Source organism: Seriola dumerili, unplaced genomic scaffold (assembly GCF_002260705.1).
Source record: "Seriola dumerili isolate Sdu_G_001 unplaced genomic scaffold, Sdu_1.0 BDQW01000056.1, whole genome shotgun sequence".
Lineage (NCBI taxonomy): Eukaryota > Metazoa > Chordata > Actinopteri > Carangiformes > Carangidae > Seriola > Seriola dumerili.
In genome coordinates, this window is record NW_019174311.1 from 5389570 (window position 1) to 5411660 (window position 22091).

Below are 22091 nucleotides of genomic sequence, written 5' to 3' on the forward strand. Positions count from 1 at the left end.
CACACACACACACACACACACACACACACACACACACACACACACACACACACACACAATGAGGGAATTAACTCAAATGAACTAGGACTGTTTAAACCAAAGGATGTTTCTGACTGTGCCCAGTCCAGTTTTTGGAAGGTATTTGTCCCTCTTCCTCAGGCTGCTAAAATCTGCAAAATGGCACTAATATTACCTGTAAAATCACAACATGCAAGTCAAAGTATAACATCATTACATCACGGCAACCGTTCAACTTGTTTTGCCTTTGTATCCTGTTTAAATACTTTGACCTTGATAGCAAAGTCAATGTTGTTTGAGACGTGGAAATCTCTGTGTCACTGATCCGTCTTACTCATTTAAATTAAAAAAATAAGGAAAAAATGATTGTCCGGGGTCTCAATAGTTACCAAACACATATTTTATTTAGAGCATAGTCAAGTCATAGAGCAAGTACCATATGATTGTAACTTAAATCTGATCACAACAGGAACACATTTTCATTTTCATTCTGCATTTGTAAAACTGAGATTCTGGTAATTTTTTTTTTGATGCTTAGCAGTGAAGCCCAAACATGCATATTACTATTTCACATAACGGTCAGTAGATGAGTAGCCTCATGATGTCGAGGTGAGCCATACATAATGGCTGGAATTTGCACGGACAAAACAGAGACGCTGTGTGGTTTGTGTCGGTCGGCTTCCAGGTGGGCTGTGTTTACAGTTATTTTAATTTCGTGATTAGGTTGCAGAATGTAATTATGCTTTCCTCCTTGAAGACCTTTGGGGAGTGTGAGAGTTAGGCACTCGAGCTGTTGAGTGGGACGTTGGCGTATCTCTGATGTGCTCACAGGGCTTTGGGGAAAAGGTCAGATGCGGTAACTGTTGAAAGGCTGTTGTTCCACATGACGGAGTTTTCTAATTGTTCAAAATTAATCTGTGGCAGGAGAGAAAAGCAGCGGCGGCAGCAGCAGGCTGTGAGGACTCTGGTTGTCTTAGAGGAGACATGTGTCTCTCTGGGGTTTCTGTCATGTCTAAAGCTCAGTGTGAGGACGGCTGGGTGACCTTGAGAGTCTATCACCATCATGTGTACCTGTCAACCAAATCTGTTAAAGGAGACTGTGTTCATTTCACATGGCTTCATCTTGCCCTTGTTGGACAAATCAGTCTCTGGATAAAAAAAGATAAAACATATAGAAGCCATCGCTTCCAAATATGGATAGAGAGTGAAATGAGGGCTCAGGAAAGTTAAAAACTTCCTTGAAATTTGCAGCCATTTTGAAAAATCTGAGGCATCTATGCACTGTAGTGCTCCTGTATTCGTAAAGCGCGTGAACCTGTTTGTTACTTTAAGAAGACAAAAGAATACTTTATCATAAAGTGGCTGTCCTTTACTTAAGCATTAATCAAGATACAAAGTGTACTGAGATCAGTTTAGCACAGGCGTGTTTATAACAGGACTCAGCAGCCAGGCTAAAATCTCCTACCATGGTAACATCGTTTGTTGTCTATTTTTAACAAAGAATTATGTAACAAAATTGGCATTTTTATTCAAAATGGTCTCCTCCAATCACATATTCTTTTACATACTGCTGCTCTTTTGACAACAGTGTTGTATAACTGCAAGTCCACACAGTATACTGTAAAAAAATAACAAGTCTACCTGAAGTCATCATCATGAGCTGAAGGGATGTGTTTAGATAATGTGTGTGTTTGTACTTATTGATGTGGACAGGATCTGCGTTTCTCTCTCTCCGTCTGTCTCTGTCTTATACCTCCCTGTCTTTACTCCGTGCTCACTGACTGTTATGTAACGCATCAGTCCAGTGCACAAGGAGGAGACACGATTCAAATGACGCGTGGCAAACATGTCCAGCGATACATAGGACTGTTGATAAATTAACTCACTAACACACAGCTCGTTTGTCTTCTATTCCACACATGGCCACGCGCAGATGCATGCGAGCCATGGAAGCTTCTTCCTGCTTCTTGCCCGTGCACCTGCCTTCTCCAGCAGTCCTGTCAGCTCCCAGCTTCAGGCAAATCTAATTATGGCCCTCGATCTAGTCTCGTTCTAATGCCAAGGGGAGCCGATGCTGCTTTGGATCTGGCAGCTCGAGCAGCCGTGACGTCAGTTCAGGTGGTGACCTTGATGGGAGAACGTTGCTCTGTATGTCTTTGTCACTGAGAGGCGGCGGGGCTGGTTCTGGATGTGTTCCTTGCAGGGAGGAGGGGGTTGGGGATGTGCAGAGAAATAACCATAAATGAAAGCTGTTCATCTTCTTCATCACAAATCCTCAGTTGTGGCTCTTTCAGATTGTGTCATAGTTGAGACAGAGGGCTGGCAGAATGACGGGGCGATGACACAGCACCCAGCCCTCCCCTACCTAGCTGGTGGCCTGAGCAGGGCTGGGCCACGCTGAGCCAGGCCAGGCCAGGCCAGGCCAGGCCAGGCTAGGCCAGTACGAACTCGGCGTCAGTGTACAAGGCCGGTGGAACAGATCATTTTCAAGGAGAGGGGAAAGAGAGAATGACAGAGGAAGGGAGGGAGGGAGAGATGAAGTGAGGACAGGGATGAAATGGACGACATGTGCAAGGATGCATGAGTGCACTTGCTTTCCTTCTAGCTGCAGCGAGGTTCACTGAAATGTGTTTTTCTGGGGAAGACCTGAAGGTGCAAAAATGAGCCATTTTTCACAGACACAACCTGAATGAAACAGTCTGATATTATTTCATTTTTTAAAATAAAATCAGAGAAACAAACGCTTTCCCCCACTACCCCTGTGTATGTGAATCAGAGGTGAGGCAGCATCTGCTTATTTGTCCCCTGTGTGGATCAAAGATGAATATTGACAGTGATATTATCTCAGGGACAGTTAGTGATGGACCATGAGCTAAACTGCATTTAATCTTAAAGAACATGTCAGCTTGTTTCCAGATTGTCTGCACCTTTAGAGAAAATCATATTTTCTCTAACAAAGATGACAGGTTTTTCTAGAAGAATGTAAAGTAAAATGGCAGTGATGAGGAATACATCAGCAGGTTAGCACCTATCATGGCAGCTGAGCCCTAACCCAATTGATGTATTATTGTGTGTGTGTGTGTGTGTGTGTGTGTGTGTGTGTGTGTGTGTGTGTGTGTGTGTGTGTGTGAGTGAGGCTCTTGGGCTAAAGGTGCCATAAAATGCAGCCCAATTGCCATTTACCACAAGGGTTGAATGAAGGGGACTCTTTGAATGGCTGCTGCGGCCCTCGTGGATGCAGATGCTGCAGCCGTGCCTGATTGCTGGAGCTTCTGGGTTGAAGCCGCGCTCTCTCTCTCTCTTCCTCTCTCTCTCTCTCTCTCTCCCCCCCCCTCGTCTCCCGCCCATCCCCCTCTCCCCTCCTCCTCTCCATCTTCTGCCCAGCTTCCTCGCTCTGGCTCCCTCTGTCCTGCTTCTCCTCAGCATGCTGCTGCCACAGTTGCTGCCTGCCTGCCTGCCTGCTTCACTCGCTCTCCATCTCCCCCGTTTTCTGCCTTCCCGCTCCTCTGCTCTCCTCTTTGCTCAGCTCTGGATTATGAAATTTTCAGTAGCTTTGCAGCAGTTTAGTCATGCGTTACAAAAAAAGACTCTCTACATATATAGCAGTCATGTGTGTGTGTGTGGATGACAACATTGGTTGCTCATTTCGGAGCGTTGTGCATGCTGATTTGTGTGCACGGTAGTTTATGTGTATCGGTCATGCATGTGCACACAGCATACAGTATGTGCGTGATGAAATGCCATGCTACTGGCAACTGGGACATTTCCAAGTGTGTCATTAAGGCTGACCATAGTGCTGACTGGGAATGTTTACAGTATATATGAGAGTATTAACACTCAGGGGAGAGGCTGCTGCTCTGACCCATAATAGTAACCGGAGAGTAAGATTATCTAATCATGTTACACTGGACTGGCTTGATCTGAGTTGTCTGTGGATCTCAGTCAAATTGATACCAGAGGGTCATGTGACAGAAGTGTGTCTCATCCTCTGAGCAGAAATGCTCTTCGTTTCAGGTTCCATGTTTCTTTTTGAGATGTTTACGTTTCTTGTTAACAACATCTTACACCTTATTTTCTGTTGGAAGTGCACAGAATACATTACACAACCACGTGACACCACCATGAGGTCTCTTACTGTACGTCTCCACTCCCTTTCTTCTTCCTCCTTGTTCCTCCTCCTCCTCCTCTCCCTCCCTCCTGACTTCACCATCTCCAGCCTTCAGCACTGAGCTGGTGACTCTGCAGGGTTTAATGTAGTGAGGGATGCCTTGTTAAAAGCACAAGGGCCCATATCACTTGTGCAAATGCACAGAGTCTCATTAAAGTTTCATGCAAATCGCCATGTTTTATTCAAACAATTATGAGGTTATCCACAGAAAGAGCCAGCGTTCCTTGGTTTTGCTCGTTTCCTTCTCTTGAAACCGCCAAAGCCATGATGGGCAGAACAGCACTGAGTGACTGGGACAACATACCAACATTAGAAACATCCTGGCAGCCATTTTCACTCTGTTCAAACGTTTTTCAGCTCATTTTATGTGACACAAAATGCACCATGTATTACTTTATGAGCAAATGCACACGCTATCTTTAATGAATAACCTCATGTATATCAGTTATGTTTACTTAGATATATGTATGTAGTGAATACATGACATAGGATGACATATTAGTTTTTTTTTTATCAAATCCAGATGCTGGATGTTTTTAATTACAATCTGTACTGTATGTGTTTTTTTTATCTGATTGTCATTTATTAATACTATCTCTTTCTCCTTTTCTTCTCTCCACAGACATTTATAGTGCTAAATAAAGGGAAGACAATCTTCCGTTTTAGTGCCACACCTGCCTTGTACTTCATAAGTCCTTTAAATCTGGTTAGGCGAATAGCTATTAAAATTTTGATACATTCATATCCTTTGAAAAAGTGTCTTAACAGCAGGGACAAGAGTTTCCTGTTCATGTGTATTATTCATGATGATATGTTCTGTCTCTCCGCTCGTACAGCTATTGATGTTTCTTGTGACTGATGCTACAGGAGAGGATAGAGACACTCAGCATGTCGCAGTCAGAGTCAGAAGACTTCCTTACATGGAAGAGAACACAGGAAGCCATACAGTAGCCATTTTCTCATTGAACCGAAAGGCTAGAACAAATGATGAGTCACCCTTCGCAGTAAACCAAGATAGACCTCCTCAATAAGCACATTATGGTTTAACAACTGTGGCATCCATCTCAGTACCCAGACTGAACATGTGAAGGTTGTACCCCTCCCCCTCTTTGTGCATAGCGCTGCCACACAAACCCTCGAGGTGGAAGGAAAGTTTTTAGATGACAAAAATGCAGCTGATCGAAGAACCATTTCCATAAAGTAGGTCAAATCTGTCTATTGATTTACCACATAGTGAAAATCACATTGACACTGATCCCCAGTTGATACCGGAACCCATCCATCAACCGTCCACTGGCTACAGTAGACAAAATCGATGCAGCAGAACCAGAGATATCGCCTTTCGTATTTTGTTTCCTTTTTTCATTTACAGTATTTCTTCTTCATTGTCAAAATCTGGCACACAAGTGGGCAACAGAGGTAAACTCATTTATTTCCTACCCCACACCAACACATTTTTTTTTCGTTTAGAAACCAGGAAGCTTTAGCCCCACCCGATGCTGCCTCAAAGTGACATCACTTGAGGCGATTTATATAAAAGCTTTATACAGTTTTTAGAGCTTCCCTTAAAGTGATAGATCGGGTTATTTGACGTGAGTTTGTGTGAGGTATTCATACATAGTCAGTGTATTACCTGCAGTAGATTTGGATCCGCCCCGTTTTAGCCACTTTAAAAAAAATGCCCACAGAGAAAGCCAACATAAGTAGAAGTGTACGCTATATTTTCAATATGTTCTGACAGATTTGTCAAGATAGATTTATGTTGACAACATGTTTGCTTTCACCTTCCACCTTGAGAAAATGTACTTTTGTTGGCAGCGTGCAATGTAGGCCATCTCCCCTTCAGTGATTGTCACATACAGCAATACTGGCAATAACTAAAACTAAACCCTTTGTATTTTCTATTGTTAATAATACAGAATGTATTTCTGTCCCTACATTGACCTAATTTCTCCCCACACTTAGCCACTAATTGACCTCTCTGGCTGCCTTTAAAGCCAATTCTGAGGTTTTCCTTATCTCTTTTGAGCGTAAACCTCTGGCACTGGAAGCCTTCTAGCTCTAAAACATTCCATAGTTTTGGTCATGCCATTGTATTTCCACTAAATATATACCATTTAAATATTTAATGGGTGAAATAATGGCCTCTGTGGTACTGGACACACATAACCACCTTCTGTTAAGTGCTATGAGTAGGTTTTATGACATTAACCCTTTACGTGTTGCTAGCTGCTAGGGCTGACAGGACCAAAGAAATCACAGCACATGCATACTATAGGCACTGTAGATATTTTATTGCTTTGATGTAAATATTCAGTGAGGTTTGATGATGCTCATAATGTCTGATGTTTGTGATTGCCTCTATAATCCACATTTTCCTTAACCTGCTCCTTACTCTTTTCAGCATGATCATTATGTGTACTATTTTGACCAACTGTATATTCATGACCTTTAGTGATCCTCCGGAGTGGTCAAAACAAGTAGAGTAAGTACACTTTTAATAGATCCACTTAATGGTATAAATGCATGCTAACAGATAGCCACAGTTTGTGCCATGTAAAAAAAATATATACTCGGTGATCTTTGAAAAACCCAATCCTGAAAGCTCCTCCAACCACCCGGATGAAGATACCATGTTTGCCAAAAAAATAAAAGATTTTTAATCCATTTCCCAAGTTTCAACTCCTAATACAGTTAGGTGGAAAATACATTATTCAGGCATACATTATTATTTATTTTTATTTTCATAAAAGATTTTATTGCTATAAAACCGACATGGCTCTATGTCACTGCCACGAAATTTTGTAAAAGATATTCATGATCGCCAGAGGATGAATCCTGCTGGTGATCCCTAGACTTTTCCTGCAGCGCCACAGGTTTTCTTGTGAAATACCTTGACATCAGCTCAGTGAATTGAAATAAAATTGACATTCATGTTCCCCTGAGGGTGAATTGTAATGTCACAGGATTTTATGATACTTAGTTTTATGACCAAATATCTGCAAATCTAATGACACTCCCAGCAGCCTCGGCTCTACTTTGTGTTCAGTGCTAATTAACAAATGTTAGCATGAAGATGCTAAACTAAGATGGTGAACATGGTTAACATTATACCTGATTAATATTAGCATGCCGATGTTAGCATTTACCTGAAAACACTGTTCTGCCTAGTCTTGTTCAAAGATCAAAAATTTAGTTCTTAGATTTATAACTAATGTATTGATAATACATGAAAGGCACAAGCTGGGGCTAACGCTAGTGGTAACTGTACTACAACTATCTTGACAACTCATAATTTCTGTCATATATATATATATAATAATATAGTTTTATCTGACTTCATCCTTCCAAATTTATCCTGTGCCCTAAACTCAACTCTTTCATTTCCTGGATGTTTCAACAGTTAACGAGGGTGCAGACATTCAGATATGAGTGAGCTTTGATCCAGCCCGGTGAACTGATTCTGTCAACGCTTTTGTCTTTCAGGTACACATTCACGGGAATTTATACGTTTGAGTCTCTTGTAAAAATCTGCGCACGAGGATTCTGTATAGACGGGTTTACATTCCTAAGAGATCCATGGAACTGGCTGGATTTCATGGTCATTTCGATGGCGTAAGTATTTTTCCTGTGATTAAACTGTCAGCTGATGATAAAATGATCATGTGCACAAATATCGCCAATGTTTTATTAAAGAGGGTGGGTAAAGAAATTGAGCTTTCAGTGACACAGATGATTGTTCATCCTTCTGTCTTTCTTTCTTTTTTCTTCCTTTCTGTCTGATAACCCATCTACCGTGTTTCCTCCATTGATCTGAGACTCTTCTGGCCTTTTCTCTTTGGGAATTGAAGGTTTCCATCCGACACTCTGCGGCCTTCCTGACAACATCCACACCTCATCTGACTTATCTTCCTCTTGCCGTCTAACTCTCCCTCTCATTCACCTTTTTCTCTCTCGATTTGCCGGAGTCGTCTGCAACATCCAATTTATGGCCCAGTATCTTCCCCCATCGACTATATGTCATGTAGTAGTTTATGCCTCCATATGAGCTAATACGTATCCAAAAATCATCAGCACCATGTAAAATGCAACATCGTCATTGTTTGTAGAGGTGTCACGTAGCCCATCTGTGTGTGTGAATTAATCTTTTCACCTCATATCTGCATGTAAATAACGAGCTGTTGTAACTGTGGTTTGATCCTGCAGGTATATAACAGAGTTTGTAAACCTAGGCAATGTCTCAGCTCTGCGCACGTTCAGGGTGTTGAGGGCATTGAAAACTATTTCTGTAATTCCAGGTAAGACAGGATGGGGCGGGGGACGGTGGGGCGGGGTCGGTGTTAGGTGTGTGTGTCTTTCTTTCCTTTTACCTTCCACCCTTCTCCTCAGTGGACAGGCTCTGTGAGTGGCGTCGTTTCCTCCTGGTTCGGTGGTGTTGTGCTCTTGGCGTGTGTGGTTTTTGTCATCGTGTTTGTTCTGTGTGTGATCCTTCCCCTATTTCAGATATATAACAGAGTTTGTGGACCTGGGCAATGTATCTGCGCTGAGAACATTCAGAGTTCTCCGAGCATTGAAAACTATCTCTGTCATTCCAGGTGAGACTCAGTTTAAACACTAAGGCTGATCCTCTCACCCTTTCTTTTCTACTCACTATTATGATTACAATTATGATTTAAGCAACAACTAAAAAATTGGAGACAACCATTTTTTGATTTATTTTTCCTCCAAAATTATCAAAAATGGTACTAATACATTTTTGATAGGCTTTGCAGTCTCCTCTAGGGCCATCCAAAGTGTCTGCACTCTCTTCTGCCCCAGTAGCACTCTCATTATGAGGCTCCTTTCCAAGGCAGCTGTGTTTCTCTTTACAGATAGCTTTAACCCACTCCTTTCACCAGCTTTCAGATTAAGAAAACACCCTTTTCCATATCCAAGAAAATTGTCGATAGAATATTCTCATATTAAGGACAAAAAAATCAGGTGATTAGACTTGGTATAGATAGATTATAGCATCTCAAATTTGACAGCAACCCATCTAGTTGTTCTATTACAAAATGAATGTGCAAGTGTAATTAAAGACCAATAATTTTGTTGCACATTTGTAACGAGTGATTGGATTGGAAATAGAGGCTCCCATGTTTTTGGGATCAAAAACGAACCTGGTATATGTTGATGTTCATATGAGAAATGGCATAGCTCTTAGAGAGATCCCACAGAATACAACTATTATTTATGTATGAAGACTGCCAAGCCTAGTTTGTGAACATATCTCTTATGCTGCATGATGCTTTTGAGTCACTTGCTTTTACAATATTAGCCTACCAAGAGCTTGGCTGACAAATGGCATTGAAAGTTTGATTTGCCCTCTTTTGTTTTTAGTTTGATTATTGATTTTTCTTTTCTCTTTTTTTTTTACAACCTACTTGAATGATATACCACGCAGAAAAAGAAATGGTGTACTCACATTATAGAGGTTGGGGACACAGATGGGATGGTTGAACGACCTATTGACCTTTTTGAGTGACACTGACCGCACATCTATCTATCTATTGATAGAGGATGTTGAACAGATGACGTGCTTACTCAAAAGAACCACAATGGATGGCTTTTTTTTAAGTGGCACATTCATTGTGAAATTTGAATAAAGATAACCTTGTTAAGTGCAAACAAAAACGATCAAATTTTGGTTTAAACTGTATTTCAAGTCATAGTTTGACATTTTGGGATATACGCCTATTTGCTTTCTGGCGGGGAGTTAGATGAGAAGATATTACTCTCATGTCAAAATCCACCTACTCGCACCTTTAAAGTTTATATGTTATACTAAATCAATTTTTTAAAAGACGAAGCATTAAAATGCTAATTCACAGTTTTATGGGAGTAATGTGCTAGACTTTTTCTTGGCTCTGAGCAGTCACCAGCAGTGTTGCCAATCATTTTTGAAAGCAAGTAGTTTAAGTCAGCTCGCTGAAAGTCGCGAGATGTTGCTACATTATGTTGCATGCTGATTTACTAATCTAGGATGTCATAACCTAGCTATATACATACAAGATTATTTTTTAAAAAATCTGAATTTATCTGAGTCTAACTAGCTTTATAATAAGATATTATTTTTTTTTTAAAACTGTCACCACATCAGTATGCATCTGAATCTACCTCCAGCATCAAAATCTTTTATATATAACAGCTGTTGTATAGACTGTTGGACTGAAGAATCTTGAATCCAGACACTAGAAAAAAAACTTGTTCTTTTAAACTCTGATTATGATTTAACTTTAATAAATAGACCAGTTAAATCATTGAGAACAAAAACAAATGAGTACAATGTTTAGTTCTGACACATCTGGACTGTTGGCCTTTGATATTAGCCAGTGCAGCTACATAAGATTTGCAGAAGCTTCAGATAATTCAGAATCGAGCGGCTTGTTTCGTCCTAAACTGTCCACTCAGACAGCGTGTTGATGAAATGCATGCTGGTCTGTCCTGGTTGATTCTGGAGGAGAGGTTGGTGTTCACTCAACTTCTGGGTGTTTTAAAACAGCCCACTTGTGTTTTCTCAAGAATAATCTTTACTAGGCATAAGCACAAGTATAAAAATAGACAAGTGAGTCTGGATAAGTTTGCTATCCCTCAACCTAGAACTAATGCTTTCAGGAAAACTGTTCAGTATAGGCCTGGATGCCATTCAGTAACATCATTTACCATCATGTATTCGAGAATCCCTTAATAACATGCTGGGGGTTGCTAAAGAGGCTTTAAAAGTTGCTTAATCTAGCGAGACTGGTTACCAGCTGTGAAATAGTCTGACACATAATCCCCTTTAAAATGGAAAACTGATGTTTACACACCTGTGTTATAACTGAGATATATAACATGTGAATAAGTGAGCTTTTGAGGTGCAGGTCACCTTTCGACAAAGGCAGGCTAGCTGCTTCCCCTTTGTTTCCAGTCTTTGGGCTGTATCTTTATATTTAATGGACAGACCTGAGAGTGGTATTGATTGATTGGTTCTCATCTGACTCGCTGCCAGAAAGTGAATTGGCGTATGTCCCAAAATGTCAAACTATAATAATTCAACAAGGCCTGTTGCACTGGAGTGGAGAAAATGTAGCTTTATAGTGTAGTTTTAATTTAGCTAACAATATTTAATGTACTGTGGAGGGAAAGCTTCCAGAAGATCTGAACAAGTAATGGGGATATTTTAATATAATATCCTAGTACTAGTAACTGTTTATTTGTCTTACTTGACTCTGCCAAACTAAGGGAGATTTTACTGAGACTGAATGTGTAAAACTAGACGTAGAGCATATTTTACGAGAAGATAGATTACGTACAGCTGGTAAAGCCGACTGTACCTGTAGCGGACAAACAGAAAAAGGGGGTGCGGGTCATCCTGCTTGCGTGTTTTAGTTCCTCGTGGACCCATGTGAACGCTGCCAGAGGACGACTGTCCGGAAGGTAAACCGATTTTGTCTTTAGTGAAACTGTGGATGAGACAGACTGCAGGGTCGCGGTATGTGGAGTCAGTGCTTTCCTAATGACACCTTATACAAGACAGTTCAAGAAAGTGCCCACGCTGGCACTGGCATTGAATTGCTCCTGTTCAGCCTTGGAGTTTAAATGACCTGCATGTGGTTTCCAGCCCCCCTGCCTGTGCCTATGTCCCTCTCATGGCCCCTCTTTGTGCTGCTGTGCTCTCTTACGGATTTCCTCTCACTTTTCTACAGCCTTCCCCCTCTTTTTCATTGTGTCCATCATTGGCAGTGAAATGCAGATTTCTTTTGTTGAAAATACAGTAGTTTTGATTTACAATTACAGTATTTTCCTCGCTGGATATAAATTTGAAAAGAGTGGGAAGGCTCCTAAATATTTCTTGTTTGTTTTGTTTCTAGAGATGTTATGTATGTAATCTGTCAGTTTTGTCCAAAATGTATTACTACCTATATTGAAATATATATATTTATTTATATTGAAATCTGCTCCAGTTTAAATTTCATTCATATAAATCCTCCCCTTTGTTTGGATGTTCTCCTAACAGCAAACATTACAATATGACAAATGAACATTTAGACATATTATTACATTGGTAATTAACTAATTTAATGGAAGTATAGTTACATTTCATATGAAATCAGTATAGTGTTGTCACTCCAGTTTATCTAAATCCAGTCAAAACTGGATATTTTCCTTTGATAAATCCTTAAATGCAATTAGCATATCAGCAGTATTAGCTATAAAAGATCATTTCTAGTAGAAATAGACACTCCAGTGATTCATACCTGGGGCAACAGCAGCTCTTGCATCACCTGCATGGTTTGTGTACGTGTGTGTGTGGCTGCCCCTCAGGCCTGAAGACCATTGTGGGCGCCCTGATCCAGTCTGTGAAGAAGCTTTCGGATGTGATGATCCTGACCGTCTTCTGCCTCAGCGTCTTTGCCCTCATCGGTCTCCAGCTCTTCATGGGCAACCTGCGCCACAAGTGTGTGTTCTGGCCGATCAACACCACCGAGAGCTACCTGGCCAACGGCAGCAAAGGCTTTGACTGGGATGAGTACATCATGAACGACAGTAAGTAGAGGAAGGCTTTGCCAACGGTGAGCTGGCAGCGATCTAGGAGTATGAGTCAGCCCATATGCTGGAACGAGAAAACAATATGTCATTTTGGCAAAGGATAGACAAAAGGAAATGGTTTGAAATGAACTGCGCTGAATTGAAAATGTATATACGAGCAAACTGAAGTCAGAAATTGGTCTGAATGGATTCACAGACCATTGCAGAATAAAGAAGTGTAGCTGTGACAGAATGTGAGCGAAATGACTCACTATTTGTTTTTTTCTTCAGCCAATTTCTACTTCCTGCCTGGCCAGGCGGACGCTCTTCTCTGTGGGAACAGCTCTGACTCTGGGTGAGTTGCCTCCTCTGCTCTCCTCTGAATGTTGCTGATCCAAGACCTGTTGTAGCTCTTCTATCTGGCTGTAGTCAGATAACTATATAAGTAAATAGTGCTGAGTCATTTTTGGGCCGGGTGCCCCGTTCTCTCTCTCGCTCTCTCTCTCTCTCTCTCTCTCTACCCCACCTCTTAGCCGCTGCCCGGAGGGCTACACATGCATGAAAGCTGGGAGGAATCCAAACTATGGCTACACCAGCTTTGACAGCTTCGGCTGGGCCTTCCTGGCTCTCTTCAGACTCATGACACAGGACTTCTGGGAAAACCTTTACATGCTGGTAAAGCTGATGTGTCAACAAGTTCAGCTTGTTTCATAGGAGGCTTATACATCTTGTATCAGTCCTCAAATATTAGTGCATATAAATGGTATAGATGTGTAGAGGTGTGAAATGATTAGTCGATTACCTGATTAGTTTATTAATAGAAAATTAATCACATGAAGTGTTTTATTCAGCAGAAATAATGTCAAACCCTGACTGTTTATAGCTTCTCACATGTAACGATTTTCTGCTTTTCTCTGTTTTATATCATTTGTCAGTTTAATATATTTGAGTTTTGGACTGCTGGTCGAACAAGGCAGGAAAATATGTCACCTTGGGCTCTTTTGGGCACATTTTAGTGTATTTTGCTGTTGTTTTGGTTTATTATTTAAAAGAAAAAAATACAGATTAATTGATAATGGAAATAAACTTTAGCTGCAGCCCCACCACACAGAGAAAGATAAACCCTAAAATTGATGAATTACAGGTTATTTAAATCTAATTATAACAGTTGTGAAATCAGAGTAGAAAACCAGGGAGACAAGCTGGGCCTTCCTGCAGAAAAGATGAATTTTAACTTTTCCCTATAGATTTATTCTTGAGCTATGATTTTTTCAAAATTGCCAGTGCTCATTTGCGCCATTTTATCTGATAGAAACTCAGCTCCACTGATTCGCACAGTTTAGGTGTGTATTGTAACTCCCCGTCTCAGACAGGAAATGGTGGATCAATATAGTTCCAGTACAACACCATGTCTCTTCCCTGTTCCCACTTTGTCTAGCCTTGTCTGTGTCCTGTGGCCCAGCCACTGCCTGTCTGTCTGTCTGTCTGTCTGTCTGTCTGTCTGTCTGTCTGTCTGTCAGTCGCTAGTGAAACTTCTCAGGAATGGTGGAGTCACTCCTGCCTCCACATATGGAGGCTGAGTGGAAGGGAGGAAGTATGAAATATTAACAGCTCAGGATTACAGTACGGCCAATGAGGGAGATGAGACCTGATGAGAGCATCCAGGCTCATGCTTCTATTTTTGGTCCTTTGAAATTCAGCTTCCAGCTACAAGCTCTCACTGCTATTGTACAGTGCATCTTTAGAAAAATGATCATGCAGCTGTATTTAGGTTTGGTGTTGAATGTTCTTTGTCAGATGTTCAGAAAGGAAAATGATATGACAATGATACAAATAGGACCCTGTTCGTACTTCATCCTCAGTATGGCCACCGATGATTTTTACCTGCCCACGGACTGTTTTTACACACATGAGATTTAGTGATGTGTGGGACTATATTTTAGACACTTGATCAGTTTGTGCTTCGCTTGTTGGGAATGTTGTGTTGTATACACCCCCCAGCAATACATGTCAACTACATTCATAATTGATGTGTGAGGGAATTTCACTTCTCCATCCTAGGAAGTCCTTTTTTATTTTTATTTTTTTCGCTCTGCTCCCAGAAGACAGTGCTTTGCCTTCAGAAGAGGGGAGCTGCTGGGTGGGGAACATTTTAATTCAAATCTGGTGTGTCTTCTGTTACACTAAAAACCTCTTAAATGTTTTGGCAAGCAAAACAAAATAAGAAAAATGTCTATTCACTCGTAGATTTATGGAACCCTATGATGTACCTGCATGAAAGTGAAGGTAGAAACCGTATATTTACATTAAAAGAAGCAGTTTCTCAAGTTTTTTCCAGAATGTTCCCATTTTTCGTGCCGTGCCTCTGCAGCTCAGGCTCATCTCCATTGGGGATAGCATCCAAATCCATAGATATTATTTGGCTGTGCACTGGCTGGTATAGTGTGCATAGAAAAGTAGGTCAAAATGCATAACTTATGGCTCTCCCTGGTGAACAGCACAACCTTGGATTCATGCTGAGAACATTAACAAGCACAGGATGTCAGATTTTTCCTGTGCGGAACAAGAATAGCTAGCTGTGTATCAATTCATTATTGTATGTGATTAGCGTAGAGCTAATTTCAGTGTTACAGTATTGAAACGAGAAAATAAGCGTTTAACTGGAGTTGCAGAGACAGTTTATGCTGAGTTGATTTTTACACCCAGAAAAGCCCAGGCCAATCTGCCCGTCCTTTTTCCCCACCAACAGCTGACTGTGTTTATTTCTGATGAGTCATTGAGAGGTCTGATGTGCAGTGAGGTCGACACTGAGCTTGACGCAGGGGTTTAGGTCACATATCAGATGTCATGAGCATCTCTGTTTTTCTCTTCCTCCATCCCCTCTCCCCCCCCACCTCGGCCGCTCTGCCTCCCAACAGACTCTGAGGGCGGCAGGGAAGACCTACATGATCTTCTTTGTTTTGGTGATCTTTGTGGGCTCTTTCTACTTGGTGAATCTGATCCTGGCTGTGGTGGCCATGGCTTATGAGGAGCAGAATCAGGCGACCATGGAGGAGGCCCAGCAGAAGGAGGAGGAATTCAAGGCCATGCTGGAGCAGCTTAAGAAGCAGCAGGAAGACGCCCAGGTCAGGCCGCTGCAAGATGGAGGCTGACATTCTTCCTCAGTCATGATATATCATTGTTCTGACTTGATCCCTGTGTTCGTTTCTTTGCAGACTGCTGCCATGGCAACCTCTGCGGGCACAGTGTCAGAGGACGCGGTAGAGGACGATGGAGGAGGGCGTCTGTCTTGCAGTTCCTCTGAGATGTCGAAGCTCAGCTCCAAGAGTGCCAAAGAGCGGCGCAACCGTAAGAAGAAGTGGCGGCAGAAAGAGCAGGAGAAAGAGAAAGGCGACAGCGAGAAGTTTGTCAAGTCAGAGTCTGACGACGGCAGCAAGAGGAGCCGCTTCCGTTTCCCCGATAACCGGCTGGGTCGAAAGTCTTCCATTATGAACCAGGTGAGGAAAACATCTTTCTTCTTTGTTTTGTGTAAATACAGCATCATTTGAAAGGTTACAGGTAATTACAAAACGATTTTATGTGCAGACAATTTAAGATTTCCACCAACAATTTTGTTCGTGCAGCTCAAAGCACTGAGAAATTACATTTGATAAACTCATTTGTAAACCATGAGCATTTGTATTGCATAAATTGCATTTACCTCCAATTTAACAACCTGATGGCAGACATATTGCACACAAAAATATTAAAACCTGAGCATATGAAAGTGAAACTATTGAAGTGACCCTTTAAGATTTATGAGGCTCAGTGATAATTATTTGTGTGAAACACAAACAGACACCAAACGTGAGCATGGAAACAGAGCCACAGAATTAGAATAGAGATACTGCTTATATCTATGAATAGAATATAGATGCTAGTGAAGAATGTGGCCGCACAAAAGATTCTTTTTTTATTTTTTTTTTGACTGTCAGGTGAGGAATATTTCAGACTGAGAGTGCTGCTACTGCACGATGTGGTGTTGCACGAGCTCACATACAGAGGAGCATATAGTGGCCAGAGATATAGAAGCACATGTCCAGGTCCTGAATTATTCACAGTGATTGCATGAATGTTTCAGAGGGAGAAATCCTGCAGCTTTGTTTAGGCCTCACTTCTTCACCACTGGCTTTTTATATGTTTTTGCACTGTAGTACTCACCAAACAAGAGAAAAAGGCAAACTGGCCTTATGTGAAAATTGCTTGTGTGATGTGCAGTGGTTACTCTTTTTAATTTACGTTCATCATCTGCACAGGCAGAGGACTGTTGTCAAAAAATGTGATTGCAGTTGAGCTAGTGTGCTCAGTGTGCCGCTGTAATAATATTCAGATCAATACTAGCAGCAGCACAGACTGATGTTGTCATGACTCATGTTCCTCTACATGATGTTTCAGCTGCCTATCCCTCTGTCCTGTGTGTGTGTGTGTGTGTGTGTGTGTGTGTGTGTGTGTGTGTGTGTGTGTGTGTGTGTGTGTGTGTGTGTGTGTGTGACCTTGACAGTGTAGGATATCACTGACCTAATTATGTATATGCCTCTTGTTTATCAAGTCACATGATTGCTCCAGCAGCGTATGCCTCCTCAGGGAAAAGCGTCCTGGTTGCATTAAATTTCCCACAGATGTTGCCTTTCATCCTGACCTCCGGAACTGATGACAAACAGCATAAAAATGATGGTGCAATCAGTTGTAATTCAGAAACACCCTTGGCTACATCAGTCACACAAATGTCTCCTCTCCTCATCCTTCTTCTTCCTCGTCCTCTCCAGTCCCTCCTCAGTATACCTGGTTCGCCTTTCCTGTCCCGCCATAACAGTAAGAGCAGCATCTTCAGTTTCAAGGGCCGCGGTAAGGATGTGGGTTCGGAAAATGAGTTTGCCGACGATGAGCACAGCACGGTTGAGGAGTGCGAGGAGCGCCGGGGCTCCCTGTTCAGCCCGTACCGGCGGAGCAGCTACAGCGGCTTCCACGGGAAAAGGAACAGCACGGTGGATTGCAATGGCGTGGTGTCGCTCATCGGCCCTGGGCCCGGTGGACGCCTTCTGCCTGAGGTGAAAATAGATAAGGCAGCTACTGACGACAGTGTAAGGAAGTCAATGAGTAGACCTATCTAGGCATGGCCCCCCTCTCGTTCGTTCCTTTTTCTTTCTGACTCTCTATCCTCTACTCTGTCATCTTTGCAAGTTCGTATGTATCTCTTGGCTAAGCGCTCGCGCCTCCCCTCCCCCAGCCCCTGCAGTGTATGCTGCCCTCCAACAGTAGGCAAAGGATGGAGAAATAATGAAATTTTATACTGATTATACTATAGCCAACCCTGCAATTGATAGGTTAGTGAAACTGGGTCTATCAGTGACTTCCAGGCGATTTTGTTGTTTGATTTGAACGATGAATGTCAATGTTTTGAATATGTTCATATCAAATTTATTCATACATGCACAATACTCAAACAGACATGATTTTATAACTCTACTGCCTCCCCATTCGAGCATTAGATTTTGTCACATAGATCAAACCCATTTTTAGGCTTTAGTACGCAGCTTTATGTGTGGGATGTCATGAAGTTTAACACACTCAAGTAATAAAACACAATTTTTGTTAACAAACAGCATATAATGATGAGTTAACATGCTCCAGTGTGTTGATGTGTTCCTCCTCCAGGAATCCAGGTCCTCTGCTAGCCTGTGTGGGTAGATCTACAGTAGGAGGCGGATGAAACAGAGGGGACCAGCACTGTAGAGCCACAGACATTTTTATCTGCTTCCCTAATACACAGATAATATCGCATAGCAGATACACAAGCCACACACACCATCCTACCAGGCCTTAATGATATAATTTAAGAAACAAAGGAGGGCTGCTGTCCTTGTCTGTCTTTATCTTTCTCTGTTTTCCAAACTCTCCCTGGTCAACAGTAGTCAATTAGTCGTGTCTCATTCTAGTTAGCATGGTAGATTTAAACCCTAAATTCGTACAAGCATGACGTAGACAAGTAGAACGATGGCTATGGTGTCTGTAATTTCCTCTCCTTCTCTTTGACTTGGAGCATGCTCGTGCATGACAACTGGATGGCTCTGAACTACCTGCCTCCATATGATCTCTTTACAATGCTCTTGACTTGATGGTTGCAATATAAGTTGTATGGTTTCAAAGTAGGAAGATACAGTAGCATCAATTTGCAAGTAACTTTAAAATGGCCAGATTTGGGAGATCTTTTGTAAAATAACCTAATGATTATATTGCAATGGCAGCAAAGCCTCCATTATTGCATGACAGGACTGAAAATGCATTCATGCAGAAGCAGTTCTCCTTGCACAATATCTCACAATCCATTTATTATTTAATCGGGATGAGCTAATTACATTCAAACACAATTAGGTCAAGTAGCCCTAGACCACTGCTCCCACTTTGGCTGAGACCTGCATGCATTTACAGCATACACACATCTTCCTTGAAACCAGCATTGAGATAGAAAAGAATGAAACGTGCCCTGTCCCCACCCCCCAAAAATTTGATCCTCAACTACTTCTTCCTGCCAATGCTGTTGTGCACTTCCCTCCGCCGGCCACCGGTGGTGATGTGGGATGGTGTTCATGTCCTCTCCATGGGTGCTTGATTCTTCCTCTCCTCCTGACAGCCGACTACTGAGGTTGAGGTGAAGAAGAAGCTGTCGGGCTCCCTGATGGTGTCTGTGGACCAGCTCAATACCTCCTTTGGGCGGAAAGAGCGGGCCAACAGTGTCATGAGCGTCATTACCAACACACTAGTGGAGGGTACTGCCACTTTAACCCAGCTATTTAACCTGCTCTCTCATTATTCTTTAACTAGGGCTGCTCTCATTGGTTGATTAGTTTGACATGAATTTCCTGCTTATCTGCTTTGCATATCCAACAGTACCAGATACATACAATGCATACAATTTTTTCTATCATTTGATACCATTGCATGCGGTATGCTCACGCACGCAAGTATGTTTGGTTTTGATGTGTGATCCGCGCTATGTCTTCAGAACTGGAGGAGTCTCAGCGCAAGTGTCCGCCATGCTGGTATAAGTTTTCTAACACATTCCTGATCTGGGAGTGCTCCCCCATGTGGATTAAGATCAAGGAGATTGTGAACCTGATAGTCATGGACCCCTTCGTGGACTTAGCCATCACCATCTGCATCGTCCTCAACACCCTCTTCATGGCCATGGAGCACTACCCCATGACCCCAGACTTTGAGGACATGCTCTCTGTAGGCAATCTGGTGAGTGGCAATTTTTTTTTGTTCTTTTTTATTTCTATCTGATTCGCCCATAAAGAATCTCCTCTGTTTCTCCTCAGCAGCTGATAGAGAGGTGTTATTTTTGGGACCATAATTGGCATCTTTTTCATTGCCGATTCAGAGTTGAAAGGAAAAAAAAAACAAAACATTCTCAAACCCCCCTGCTGCTTCCTTGTATCCGTGCTTTTTCTCTTTTCTTCACATACACGCACACACATGTTCCCTTTCTTCCCCTTCTCTCTCTCTTTCTCTTTCTCTCCACTGGCTGAGTGGAGCTGATGCTTGCTTCAGTGGGACCAGCCGGGCTGACTGCTGGTTGGCTGACTGGTGGGAGGCCTGCGTTAATATTTCATGGAGCCTGATCGATGAGCTGCTCTAAAATGGTGCCTGAATCATGGCTCGGATAACTCAACCTGGCCATTTTCACTATTGGCATTGACAAGGAAACTGAGTAAATCTGAGTGCTGGCACTTTGTTATTTTCCTTGTCAGTATCACAGTTGTTAATGTCATTGTCCCAAAACTGAATGTGTTACAAATGACACGGGCACAAGTCTAGATACTGCAATGAGAAACCACTCACTGAGTGTGTGTGTGTGTGCGCGTGTGCGTGTGTGTGTGTGTGCGTGTGTGTGTGCGTGTGCGTGTGTACAAAATCGTGGACAGGTACTAATTTACTACCAGGACAGAAATGTGTTATTTACCACTTCTGCTCCAGAATAATTTAGCAGAAAAGGCCAATGGGTGGTACAGGTGGACATTTCTAGGTCACCTTGACGATATGAGTCATCGTCTTACACACATACACATACACACACACACACAAACCTGTACTCACACTGTATTTATTCATTATGTGGACTCTATGATTGAGGATCACCCTCAGTAATTTATTAGAGCTGTTACGAGGCCACACAAATGCCATTTTATCCTCACTGACTACAGAGCAGCTGACACACACACACACACACACACACACACACACACACACACACACACACACACACACACACACACAGACACACACACACACGCAGATATTCTGCCTTCTTAAATAACTATATTTATCCCACTAAAATACATTAATATGCACTAACTATAGGGGTAATTAATAACACAATGGATTTTTATTTAACATTTATCATGTACAGCTCAGATCATGGACCGGATCAAATTTCTCAGATGTGATCTTTCACTGCCTGTCGTTCACATTCTCGCTTCTCCTGTGAAAAACCATGTTGAGCCAAATCTATTTGTTCAAATCTGTTCTCTCTCCTACTTGCCAGGTGTTCACAGGGATCTTTGCAGGGGAGATGCTTTTCAAGCTGGTGGCTATGGATCCATACTACTACTTCCAGGAAGCCTGGAACTGTTTTGATGGTTTCATTGTGACGCTGAGTTTAGTGGAGCTGGCTCTGGCTGACGTTGAAGGCCTGTCTGTGCTGCGGTCATTCCGATTGGTAAATGCTCACTTACCACACAGAGATAACTTGTTTACTTAGCATCGGTAGCATGTGGAGTTTAAATCTTACATACCTCATTGCCATTTTAGCTTAACTGAAAGAAAGCAGCAAGTTAGTAATGCAAAAATGTTATGACTAAATCATATCCCACCCACTCTTTCCACCCACCCTACTTCAGCTGAGAGTGTTTAAGCTGGCCAAGTCATGGCCCACCCTCAACATGCTGATCAAGATCATTGGTAACTCAGTGGGAGCCCTGGGGAACTTGACTCTGGTGCTGGCCATCATCGTCTTCATCTTTGCTGTGGTGGGCATGCAGCTGTTTGGAAAGAGCTACAAAGACTGTGTGTGTAAGATCGCCGCTGACTGTGAGCTGCCGCGCTGGCACATGAACGACTTCTTCCACTCCTTCCTGATCGTCTTCCGGGTGCTGTGCGGCGAGTGGATTGAGACCATGTGGGACTGCATGGAAGTGGCGGGTCAGGCCATGTGTCTCATTGTCTTCATGATGGTCATGGTCATCGGCAACCTGGTGGTAAGTTTACACATTGAAAAGGTGGGCAGGGTTTATTTTTTTTTTAAGAAAAGACGGGA

The 22091-nt window shown here is 42.2% G+C and overlaps 1 protein-coding gene across 1 annotated transcript in view; it reads left to right on the top strand.

The window, feature by feature from the left end:
* LOC111219003 (sodium channel protein type 8 subunit alpha-like) overlaps positions 1-22091 on the top strand; it is a 38355-nt gene that overhangs the window by 451 nt on the left and 15813 nt on the right. Inside the window, exons 2-15 of the mRNA XM_022741537.1 lie at positions 4809-4927; positions 6582-6671; positions 7673-7801; positions 8690-8781; positions 12533-12754; positions 13028-13091; positions 13270-13411; positions 15655-15861; positions 15952-16233; positions 17542-17823; positions 19407-19542; positions 19779-20017; positions 21321-21494; positions 21676-22032. Coding sequence (XP_022597258.1) covers positions 4809-4927; positions 6582-6671; positions 7673-7801; positions 8690-8781; positions 12533-12754; positions 13028-13091; positions 13270-13411; positions 15655-15861; positions 15952-16233; positions 17542-17823; positions 19407-19542; positions 19779-20017; positions 21321-21494; positions 21676-22032 — 2535 coding nt within the window. The remainder of the gene's footprint in view (positions 1-4808; positions 4928-6581; positions 6672-7672; positions 7802-8689; positions 8782-12532; positions 12755-13027; positions 13092-13269; positions 13412-15654; positions 15862-15951; positions 16234-17541; positions 17824-19406; positions 19543-19778; positions 20018-21320; positions 21495-21675; positions 22033-22091) is intronic.